This window comes from Gasterosteus aculeatus, chromosome 8 (genome assembly GCF_964276395.1).
Source record: "Gasterosteus aculeatus chromosome 8, fGasAcu3.hap1.1, whole genome shotgun sequence".
Classification (NCBI taxonomy): domain Eukaryota; kingdom Metazoa; phylum Chordata; class Actinopteri; order Perciformes; family Gasterosteidae; genus Gasterosteus; species Gasterosteus aculeatus.
Window position 1 is genome coordinate 476,700 of NC_135695.1, and position 12,007 is coordinate 488,706.

The 12,007-nt window shown below is 47.9% G+C and overlaps 2 protein-coding genes across 6 annotated transcripts; both read left to right on the forward strand.

The window, feature by feature from the left end:
* The first annotated feature begins 1,841 nt into the window (after positions 1–1,841).
* mrpl55 (mitochondrial ribosomal protein L55) lies at positions 1,842–3,803 on the forward strand. Of its 4 annotated transcripts, none has more exons than XM_040183415.2 (3): positions 1,842–1,983; positions 2,151–2,355; positions 3,615–3,803. In XM_040183415.2, the coding sequence occupies exons 1-3, from the start codon at positions 1,940–1,942 to the stop codon at positions 3,762–3,764; spliced, it is 399 nt and encodes a 132-aa protein (XP_040039349.1). In that variant the 5' UTR covers positions 1,842–1,939; the 3' UTR covers positions 3,765–3,803. The 4 variants fall into 4 exon arrangements, with proteins under 4 accessions (XP_040039349.1, XP_040039350.1, XP_077963646.1 ...); XM_040183416.2 differs by having other exon boundaries at positions 2,151–2,322; XM_078107520.1 differs by having other exon boundaries at positions 1,849–1,983; positions 2,103–2,355.
* Positions 3,804–4,232: 429 nt separating this feature from the next.
* Positions 4,233–6,463, forward strand: ndufa11 (NADH:ubiquinone oxidoreductase subunit A11). Of its 2 annotated transcripts, none has more exons than XM_040183414.2 (4): positions 4,233–4,408; positions 5,084–5,176; positions 5,384–5,506; positions 6,279–6,463. In XM_040183414.2, exons 1-4 carry the CDS (start codon positions 4,330–4,332, stop codon positions 6,389–6,391), a joined length of 408 nt encoding a protein of 135 aa, XP_040039348.1. In that variant the 5' UTR covers positions 4,233–4,329; the 3' UTR covers positions 6,392–6,463. The 2 variants fall into 2 exon arrangements, with proteins under 2 accessions (XP_040039348.1, XP_077963648.1); XM_078107522.1 differs by lacking the exon at positions 6,279–6,463 and adding an exon at positions 5,826–5,889 and having other exon boundaries at positions 4,240–4,408.
* The last annotated feature ends 5,544 nt before the right edge of the window (positions 6,464–12,007 follow it).

Below are 12,007 nucleotides of genomic sequence, written 5' to 3' on the forward strand. Positions count from 1 at the left end.
ATTGTTGCAGTTAGTTTACCTTGTTGATTTTATGATTCATTTTTTATTATTGTATACATGCGGCATATTTTATGTTTTGTTCTTGGTTACAAATGTCTAACATTTTTGTCTTAAAGGCATCTAATAAACTCCAACCACTATGACCGAAATTATTTTGTTCGTCTTTCTTTAATTTGTGAGGGGAATAAACGTATACGGTTATAAGTAAACGGTAACATTCTAGTATTTATAACACAAAAACAGTAATCTTATTATAACAAACCATAATCCAATATACGGTAACATAGTGTATTCTACGGCAGTGTACAATAAAAAAACGCAAATTACTGGCATCTGCTGTGAGTATTTTACCGTTAATTGACTGTAAAGTTCACGCCAATTTACTGTAATCCATTTTACGGTAACATAGTGTAAAAAACATTTACAGTATTATACCATACAATAACGGTAAATTCCTGGCGTCCTTGCTGCAAGTAAGTTACCATTAATTTACGGTGACATTTTTTAGAGTACGAGTACGGTACAATATCAGCGTTTAACCCTTATATGGTGTCCAGGTCTGTGTTTTTTCAAACTCAGACCCCATATATCAGACCACATTTTTGTTAACCCCCCTCCCCCCCCATACACATTTGTATTACATACATAGTGTTGGGGTCCACCCGAGGCAACTAAAAGTGCGGAAATTGTAGGTTCTGTGTACCTTCAGTCTTACAAGTCTACACTGGGAAACCTGATGAAGGACGCCTTGAGAAAAATCAAGGGATGGGAGTTGTCCTGGACATGGCTCAGGGACTCGGTGGACACAACAACGCACGTGGCAAAAGAGGAAGCTGGCCGTGGTGGGAATGATGAGGAAAAACAGGTCTGAGTTCCCCAACATTCTAAATGGGTTGAAGTAAACATTTGTTGAGTATTTTAACATGAGATTGTTTGATTGTGTTGTATTAACAATCCAAAAATACAGCTGCTCCAACAGACCCACAAAAAGTAACAAAAAAATAAACTCCACACAAGGGTCAATTAACACGTTGTATGTCTCGTGACTGGGTCGGTGTCCCGTAGGGGTCATTGTTGTATATGTAAGGTAACATCCCACAAAAAATGTTTTACTAAGTAAGCAATGAATAAAACAATGTTTAACACATACATGCATAGATATACATTTATTGAATGTGTATTGTAAATGTGTAGTGTAAAGAATGGCATCCAACACATGAGCAGGCCTTTGGGAGATCATGCGCTAGGTCTCGTCTGGGTGTGCATTTACACACGTGTAGAAACCTGGAGGTACAGTGTGTTACACTACACGGAATCCTTTCTGCCCCGGATGTTACGCCTCGAAGGACGCTGAAGGAGAAATATTTGTATTCGATTAGGCGCTGACTTTATTTGCTTTGATACAAAGTGATCCGGGGAGCTCCCGCTCACTGGGTGGCGCCGCCGTGCGGCTCGCTGGGTGGCGCTGTGCGGCTCGCTGGGTGGCGCCGCCGTGCGGCTCGCTGGGTGGCGCTGTGCGGCTCGCTGGGTGGCGCCGCCGTGCGGCTCGCTGGGTGGCGCCGCCGTGCGGCTCGCTGGGTGGCGCTGTGCGGCTCGCTGGGTGGCGCCGCCGTGCGGCTCGCTGGGTGGCGCTGTGCGGCTCGCTGGGTGGCGCCGCCGTGCGGCTCGCTGGGTGGCGCCGCCGTGCGGCTCGCTGGGTGGCGCTGTGCGGCTCACTGGGTGGCGCCGCCGTGCGGCTCGCTGGGTGGCGCTGTGCGGCTCGCTGGGTGGCGCCGCCGTGCGGCTCGCTGGGTGGCGCTGTGCGGCTCGCTGGGTGGCGCCGCCGTGCGGCTCGCTGGGTGGCGCTGTGCGGCTCACTAGGTGGCGCCGTGCGGCTCGCTGGCTACAGTAGAAGAAGAGGAGAGCTTTGTCCTTCCGGTCAGACCTCACGGTCGTAAACATGTCTCTGATGAAGCTGTGCGCGCCACGCATCGTGTTTTCACGGTAAGACTCGTGTGTTTGCGGAAGTAGACCCGCTTGTCGCTGGTATTTGGTCACATTCAGCCCACCGGTCAGATAACGCAGCGTAGCTAACGTGCTAACTTCCGGTCTGCGCGGGTTAGCGGGTGGACGTCAGCTGTGTGTGTGTGTGTGTGTGTCGTTACGAGCAGGTGCGTGTTCGCGGCCCCGCTCCACACGCAGCCTCCCCGGCTGAACTCCAACAGGACGTCGGTGGTGCGCTGCAGCCGCCAGAAGTACGAGCGACTGTTCCCGGTGGCGCTGGTCCGGCCCGACGGGTCTACGGTCAACATCCGGTACCGGGAGCCCAGACGCATCCTCATGGTCAGTGTTCACCGGTGTGACGTCCTACTGCAGGTCTGTCTACGCGCGCGTGTTTGTGTCCATACAGCGGCAGATGTTTTCTGCCTCACCTGATTCGTCACACATTCGCTAACATACTGCTGAAAATGTTCTAGGAGTGTATAGGTGAGCACTACGTCACTGCCACGTATGAAGAAAATAATGGATTCATTTTATTACAATACAGTGATCCCTCGCCACTTCGCGGTTCACTTATCGCGGATTCGCTATTTCGCGGATTTTCATATTGCATTTTTTTTTTTTTTGGTGCATTGTGCTCTGCATTCTGATTCGCTAAAAACTCACTCCCGAGCCGTTCATTACAGTTCTCCAACGTAATCGATGGTGGCATGTCGGTGTACAAGGATCTTTTTGCAAAGAAGAAAAAAGAGCGACAACAGCTGCCTATCACTATGTTCTTCTCCCGAACAAACACACCTGCACCGCGGGCTTCAGAAGAAGAGAACACTGCAGAGCGCAGTCAGGATGCAGCGGCCCAGTCTGAAGAGCAGTGAAACGGCCTACACGCGAGTCACTGTATTTGTATACATGTAATAGTTGCTAATTGTAAAAAAAAAAAAAAGTTTTCTATTTCGCGGATTTCACTTATCGCGGGTCATTTTCGGAACGTAACCCCCGCGATAAACGAGGGATTACTGTACACTACAAGTCGGCTGCACTACGTCAGCCACTCGAGCCTAACGGACTGCTGTCTTCTATACTGTCCATACTATAAAGTGTACAGCGTCAGTGGCTAGAAACCCTTTTGCTTCGGCGTGAACCAAGACAACTGGTCTTTGGTGTCGTGGAACACAAACATGTGTATGGATGCTTCTCCGCCCGGCACCACGAGGGCCCATTCTGTTCGTCATACAGCCATTTAAGAAACATATTTAATGAACGATCGCTACAATCTACACAAAATGTGACCCTTTTCCTCTGCCGTTGTTGCTGAGGTGAAATGCATTCTGGGATATTTGGCTCTCACAAGGACCAATGCCTTCTGGGTAAAATGGGCGGGGCGAGTCGCATCCGGGTATTCTGACCGTTCTCGGTGAGATGCGGACTTTAGAAACTCACTCTGCTGCGACTGATGACGTTTCACGAGTCCACAAACGCACAAGAAAGCAACGTGTTGAGAAAGAGCCGCCGTCCTGATGATGAACGAACCGAGAGCCCTGATCTGTCCTGTCGGACCCACATCACGTCTTTGGTCCAAGTAAGACACGCATGCTCATTCCAGTGTTTAACGGTTTATGTCTGTGTTTTAAAAGATGCCAGTGGATCTGTCCACGCTGTCTGAGGAGGAGCGTCGAGCCAGACAGAAGAAGAGAGAAGTGAAGAAGACAAAAAAGCAGACAGCCGTCCTGTACGAAGACGACTTCAAAGTGGACACATACAGCCAATTCTGGAAAAAGAAATGACTTCTGTGTGTATGTTAAATAAATGGTGCAAACATCCGACTCTTACTCCCATTTTTCCAGCCGCAGATGTGGTCATGCTAAAATAAGGGATTCCTCCAAAAGGTGACGTGGTGGGACATTTGTCGGCCGGGTTACTGACAGGCTGCCGAGTGCTTAGACTAGTGTAAGGATGAAATAAGTAACGACGATGACTTAAAGTTGTCTGAATCTGTAGTCAGTGTCAAAAAAGTGCTCCGTGTTTATTTTTTGGGGAGCTGCTGTGCCTCAGGAGCACCAACCGCCAACACTAACTCCTTGTGTGTTGACATATTTTGGCAATAATTGTTTCCTGATTCCTGAGCAGTGGACTCTGCTTTACGTACACGGGTTTAAGTCAGTCAGAATAATGTTTGTACTGCACACATGAAAAGCCCACCTTCCTGAATAATAAGTCCTATAAATATGGCAGTAGTCTCCGTGTGACGTAATAACGCGCGGCAGTGCCTCAGCCTCTCCCTCCAGTAGGGGCGCTAAAGAGAGTCTCGCGATAACTGCGCTCCCTCTGCGCGTCCTTGTTAAATCCAAAATGGGGTACTGGGAGCTGCCAGAGGGCACCGGCTGTGTGGAGAAAACATGGATCACTACCAAGTTAGCCACCGCCATAGGTAAATATTAGTAGCCGTTATGCTACAATGCGAGCGCGGGTTGCGTCCGCCGCAGGTGACGCTTGTTGCGCTGAGCCCGCACAGATACGCGCGCTAACTAGCTTGGATGTCCGGGCTAATGCTCACGAGCTGCGTCCAACACCGATGACATCCGGTCCAACTGTGTCTCTGAGTGCGTGTGGACTCCGCCGACGACACGGAAACACCACAAAATAACTAGACGGTACTGGTTTGTTGGACGGGTTGGTATCTGAGGTAACGTTACTAGTGAGACAGAAGGTTACTTGTGAGACAGAAGGTTACTTGTGAGACAGAACAAGTGAGACAGAAGGTTACTTGTGAGACAGAAGGTTACTTGTGAGACAGAACGTCAGGGTGATTGACGGACTGACTGATGCACAATCATGGTGCTGGTGTCAAACACCCTTAATAATGAATACTAACAGTGTCAACGTGTAGGCGTTATTTCAACCACGAGTACTTCCACCATTTAAACAACTGCCAACACGCACACACGTGTACACAACCCCGGCCTCCTGCCTCCACGTGTGACTCTGCTCTTTGTGAACTTCTATGAGATGTTACTAGGCGTGTATCGTAGGATGTCCAATAGACTCCCAGTCCGCTGCAAGTAGAGCTTTGTCCTGATGTCTCTGGCTTCCTGTGTGTTTCCAGGCCTGGTTGGTTCCGCCTACCACTTGGTGGCGTTCCAGCCGGATTCTGCATTGGCCGCGCTGCAGAGGGCTACCAACGCGTCCGTCACCATGGGTACGTACTGTAATCGATGTGATCATTCCCAGCAATTACTGAATGAGTCATTAAAATGATAATGCACTTGATAGCGTCTTTGTTCTGCACATGGTGAGGGCGGACCCAGTCATGTGACCCGGCACTTGGTCTGCTCGGCCTGTTCTCTGCTTCCCACGTGGGTGAACTAGTGTAATGTGATACGAGTGTCCGTCTGTGTCGTCTCAGCCTCCCTAGGAGCCATTTTCGGCATGGCCACTTGTCTCAGTGCTCAGGCCCGTGAAGCCCCAGAAGACCCCCTGAACTACTTCATCGGGGGCTGCGCCTCCGGCATCTTCCTGGGAGCCAGAAGTAAGTAACTGAGCCGGCAGGGATTCTGGCTGCTTTCCATCCAGCCAAAGCTCTGTCCTCAAACACTACAAACAAAAGCAATTGTGAAGAATCAACAACACAACAGGGCTGAGCTGCAAAAACCAATAGATGCAGATGTGTAGTTAACTGCAAGCAAGCTACACAAAACACAAAGCTGTCCTTCATTGACGGGGGGCAGTTGGGACATTGTGGCGCGGCGGTGGTTCTGACAGCTTGGAGTAGCAGCAGGGGGCGGGGCTTAGCCCACGACTATGAATAACGCGGCTGGGATCAATTGGGTTCCTCTGTCTCGCCTCAGAGAGGAGCCACGTTAGCGAGCGAGAAGCTGCCATGTGACCATCAGCGGGACCACAGGGCTTCCCTTCAGGTCAGGGGTCACCGACCGCAGCCTGCAGCCCCCGCTACATACGTACTATACATACTAACTTAACCCTAGAATAGGACCGACGTGTGGACATCTACTGTAGTTTGCTAATGGAGACATTGACATGTGCATTGTAGGGCTGTGTACCTGAAGCTGTCTACGTTTCAAAGTACTGAGTTGAATTGGATCTCAAAGCAGCCGATGTGTGTAGTTTAGAGGCCTGACTTTGGTAGAGTATTACGTTTCCATAGTAGTTGTGTTATTGTGTGATAGATCGCCTGCAGTGGGACTGGCTGATATTATTGTTCGGCCTCCACCTTTCCTTTCATGGACTGTTCTAGTTATTGGAGACGGTGTGAAGTATCTCATCCGTCCGTTTGTCTCCAGCCCACAGTGCCGCCACCGGTACCACGGCCTGCCTGGGACTGGGCACGCTGGCCTTCTTCACTAAAGTGGGTAAGACGGAGGGATGGAAGCTGGCCGGCCCGCCCAAACTATGAGGAGGAGGACGGCTGTACATTTCCCCATGTGTTGTAAAAAGAGTTCATGTAATAAAGGTCTTGTGAAATAAACTCTTGAGTCTGTCTACTAGTTGGGGGACGTCTGAGAAGATGCTTTGGGCGAGTGCAGGTATCTTCACGTCTCTGATGTTGTCGCATCTGTTAAACTGTAAACCACCTCCAGGTGACATCCAACTTGGGAGAGAGGGCATCCTCTAAAACACTCGGGCGCTTCCTTTTGACCCCCGGCTCTAAAACAGCTGTTTGGCGCTTTGGAAAGTGAGCCTGCATTCAAAGAACGTATAAATATCATTTATTGTATTCATATTACATTGTGGAGGGTTTGAATGGTCGGCCGCCTTGCAAAACAATGCCGTTGTTCAACATAAACGGAAAAATGCATCATTTAATTAAATGAATAGCTTGAATGAATGTGAAATAAACCTGTTTGACCATCACGTTTATTTAAACTAGTGTTGCTTTATTCTACTATGAGCAGGGGGTGTCATCTTCATTTATTGGTCTCTTATTGTCATTGAGAAGGTAAATTGCCCCCAATGAGTGGGACACCGATCTGAACAGAACTATATTCACTGGGTTCTAGCAAGTACTTGGATGAGTAAGAAGTATTGTAGTGTGGAGGAAGAGGCCAATGGGGCGTCTCCCCTCCTCGACCCAACATATGAAATTATAAAAAAACGTTTGTGTTTTTGAAATATGGAATGGACCCAGTAATGTTTTTAGAAAAGATGCTTTTCCTAAAGGTTGTTGTGGAAGATCAGTAAATAAGAATAAGGTTCTGAGTCAAATAGGTCTCAGTAGACCTCAGAGCCTTTCTCCTCCACCTCAGGGCAGTTCTTCTACCTACAGGTGGCCTCCAAACCAACCTGTAGTGTCTCTCAGTCAGTGGGAGACACTCACCTATATCTCCATGTTGGTTCAATGAAACATTCTGAAGGGTTACATACATTTTTGCCATTACAAGGTCTCCGTGTCAATCGCACGTCCCGTCTTCATGCGTGTTCTAGCTGCGGTCTCGAGACCGCCGGCGGGTCTGAGAAGCACAAACTGCTGATCAAATAAAAAAAGTGACACACAATTTAGCCGATCAGCGTCCTTAAGTAGACTTTGTTCTCTCCTCAGGGACGTTCTACTGTAATAGGAAGAACATTCCCCTTGTTCTACTTTATGTACATCGAGTTACATCCCTCTTTATGTGTATAGAGAGAAATATATATAGAAATATACACACAGGTAAAAAGTTTGAAACTTTTCATGGAAATGAACTGGAGTATACAGGAAAACTGGACATATTGGTCATAAGCAGACATGCATGCAAACATTTCTAATACAAATGTTCGTACCAGTACCCATGGAGCATGGTCCAAATGCTGCAGCCTACCTGGGTGTTGCTGACCGTGTCCATCCCGTTATGACCACAGTGTACATCGTCTGATGGAGCCTTCCAGCAGAACGACGCACCGTCACAAGCTCACATCTCAAAATGCTTTCTTGAACATGACAATGAGTTCACGGCCCTCCAAAGCCACATCAAGCCAACGTGCTGGACCGGGACAATCACGTCAACATGGACCAACATCTGTGAGGAAAGGTTCAACGTATAACAGAATATATAAGAACTTTTATGTAACTATTTTTTGTGATGAGGTCGTCGTGGCGCAGGGGTTAGAGAAGGTGTGCTGGGAAGCACAATGTTGTTGGTACGATTCCAGGCTGCCCCATGTTCCATGTCGAAGTGTCCCCTGAGCAAGACACCTAACCCCTAATTGCTCCCCAGGCAAAAATGTGAAAAAAGCCATGGGTTTAAAGTGTAATGTAAGTCGCTTTGGATAAAAGCGTCTGCTAAATGACCTGTAATGTAATGATGCAATAAAAGTTACAAATTAGTATTTAGTTATTGTACATTTACAGTTTTGCATTAAATCATTCTGGGATGTTCGCTAAGCGAAGAGAAATAGCTTTTGTAATAAAATAGAACTACAGTATGTTGGGAAACTCCAGTGGACAGAAGGTCTGTGACCTCTTGAACAGATACATGGTGTTCCTGAGATAAACACATGTCAATGTAGCGACACGAGGCCTGATGTGTGTGTGTGTGGGCGAAGGCAGTTTAAATATTCTAATGTTGCCTGACAACTACACCCTGGGAATTGTTTTAAATCTTCTCAACCCAACAAAAATAAGAAAAGGGGGACGCACTCAGGTTCGTCGCAAATGAGGCAGAGACGATATTAAAAATTCAAAATGTTCTGAAATTCAATTGACTGTTTAAAAACAACAGTAAAAACCTCTGGGACGAGTAACGAGGATGGACTGTCCAAAGAAAAGAGGACCCAAGGAGCACCACACATGGAACTACTACGTGAAGCAAACTCAAACTTGCAAAGACAACAAAACTCAGCACCTGAATGGGGGGAGATGAGCAACAGGTTCAAAATAAAAGAAACTAAACAAAAACTAATACAGAAAAAACAATAAATAAATTGATCCAAACAAATAAGTACGGCCTGTTTCTCGTTAAAATAAGTCTTTACCCAGTCAGGAGGCCCACAGCGAAATACGCAAAAATGAGCAATGTGGGGAGGCAAAGACGAAGCAGACAAGGTGAACTAAAGGCTGCCGCATGATGTGTGTCGACGCACTCGTTTCACTACATGGTTCTAAAGTCTAAAGTCTTAATAACGGCCGTATTGTGCTATGAAAACAGAAATGTGAGACTCCGTAAAGGACGTAGTTAGCAGACCAATCACAGCCTTGTGCGCTGCAGGAGGCTGCGTCGTTTTCGACACAAGCCTAGAAAAATGGGTCGACGCACGCAAGGAGGTGTGAAAAGACACGCAAGGGACACGCAAGGACACGCGTCGCTCTGAAAACACAGAAGCATAAACTAGGCTTAAGGCCAAGCAGACCCAAACAAGGGGAATTTAGCCAAAGGCAAAGCAGCAGTGGTCTCTAGCAGGTTAGGGGGTGTAGAGCTGCTGCTCAATGATCCTTTGCCCTCCAATACAAAACAGACATGAGAACTTGACTATGGCTGGAGGAGGGAGCTAAAGCCACCGCGATCCAGACCCAGCTGAGATATTAGGACCAATCACTGCACACTGCCACATCAAGGATGATCTGTGAACCAGGATCTGGCGTAGTACCGTACGCTTGAATCATGACTTGTATGTGTGTCAACTCTGCTTCATGCTTGCAAGCATTTAATAAATGTCCTGTTTGGTGTCGAGTAAAACCTTTCTGACAATCTACTCCTGTGGCAGACGTGTGGGAGACGTATGGGAGGAGACAGAAGGGAATGGGGTTACCCATCAGAAGAGCAAAAGCAATAGGGCAAAGATTCATGGTTCAGACAATTCAGACTGTTAGACTGTGACCGTATAACAGAAAAGTTACTGAGCACATGGAAACAGGCTGATTCTAATCAGAAATCAGGAAACATTTATTGCCAAAATATGTCAAACATACAAGGATTTTGACTTGGCTGTTGGTGCATGACAGTAGACAACAAGACAGCAGTTCACAAGTGATAAAATAAAATGAAATGCTAATGCAATGGGTTAGTAGAATAAGGCTATGGGTTAGTATAAAATAAGATAATAAAGGTAAAGTTAAAAATATTTTAAAAGTTAAAAAATATTAAAAAATAAAGTGCACTATCGAAGTGACAAAGTGACGAGTGAAAAATTACAGTTAAAGTGACATGTGCAGTATGAAAGAGTGTGACCAGGGGAATGACAGAGTCAGTCAGTCAGTGGGGGACCGGCTCTGTTGATGAGCCCGACTGCCGACGGGAAGAAACTGTTGGTGTGGCGGGAGGTCTTAGTCCTGATGGACCTCAGCCTCCTGCCAGATGGAAGGGGCACAAACAGGTTTTGTCCGGGGTGAGAGGGGTCGGCTACCATCTTTTTAGCTGCTTCAGAGACCTGGAAGCGAACAAGTCCTGCAGGGACGGCAGATTGCAGCGGATCACCGTCTCTGGCAGGTTGAATTTCTTCAGCTGCCTCAGGAAGAACAACCTCTGCTGAGCCTTCTTGGTGATGGAGCTGATGTTCATGGGTGATGCTGGAGCCCAGGAAACGGAGGGAATCCACAGTGGTGACGGGGGAGTCACACAGGGTGATGGGGGAGGGTGGGGCTCTGTTCCGGGAAATCCACAACCATCTCCACTGTCTTTAGAGCGTTGAGCTCCAGGTTGTTCTGGCTGCACCACGACACCAGATGGTCAGACTCCCACCTGTAGGCGGACTCGTCCCCACCAGAGATTAGTCCAATGAGGGTGGTGTCATCCGCAAACTTCAGGAGCTTGACGGACTGGTGGCTGGAGGTGCAGCTGTTGCACCTCCAGCCACCTGTGTACAGGGAGAAGAGCAGAGGGGAAAGAACGCAGCCTTGGGGGGAACCGGTGCTGATGGTCCGAGAGGCTGAGACATGTTTCCCCAGCTTCACATGCTGCTTCCTGTCGGACAAGAAGTCTGATCCACTTGCAGGTGGAGTCGGGCACATGCACTTGGGAGAGTTTGTCCTGCAGCAGAGACGGGATGATGGTGTTGAAGGCAGAGCTGAAGTCCACAAACAGGATCCTGGCGTAGGTTCCTGGGGAGTCCAGATGCTGGAGGATGTAGTGGAGGGCCATGTTGACAGCATCGTCCACAGACCTGTTGGCTCTGTAGGCGAACTGCAGGGGGTCCAGGAGGGTCTTCAGGTGGGACAGGGCTAGCCGTTCAAAAGACTTCATGACTACAGAGGTCAGGGCGACGGGCCTGTAGTCATTGAGTGCTGTGATCCTGGGCTTCTTGGGAACAGGGATGATGGTGGAGGCCTTGAAGCAGGCAGCTTCAACCTGGGGCAGGTTGGTGGAGCTGTGGGGGATGGGATCAGGACATTGACCATCAAATCTGCAGTAGAACTCGTCTGCCAGGCGGAGGTCATTCATGGAGTGGGGGGGGTTTGGCTTGTAGTTAGTGAGGTGTTTGAGGCCTCTTCAGACCAAAGCAGAGTCACTTGCTGAGAACTGTTGTTGGAGTTTCTCAGAGTACAGTCGTTTAGCATCTCTCACCGCCTTGCTAAACTTGTATTTTGACTCTAACTTTAACCCAGGATCCATCAAACCCCATCAGCTATAGACCAATAGCGCTAACGTTTGTAACGTAATGGAACGAAAGATAACAGAAAGGTGTACATGTGAGCTTGAGAAAAAAGAGAATGATGGCAAGTTGATAGAGTGGATGTAGGAAGGGAAGGAAACACCATAGATTCAGTAATACGGCTAGAGGCTGAAATTAGAGGAGCTCAGGCAAACAGTCCGTCTTAGGAGTGTTCTGTTACATAGAAAAAAACTATAACATGATGCAGAAGGAAGGTTTTCTAATTAGGCTGCATACATTAGAAAAAAAATAAAACAAAGGATTTTTGTTTGAAAGGAAAGTTTCAAGTTCGGGTTGGGTCAGACGTCAGAACAACACGTAGTTGAGAACGGCACGCCTCAGGGTAGTGTGATTAGTCCACTCTTCTTTACACTAATGATTAATGACATATTCACAAAGGTACCAGTAAATATAAGGAGGTCTCTGGTTGCTGACGATGGTGCATATG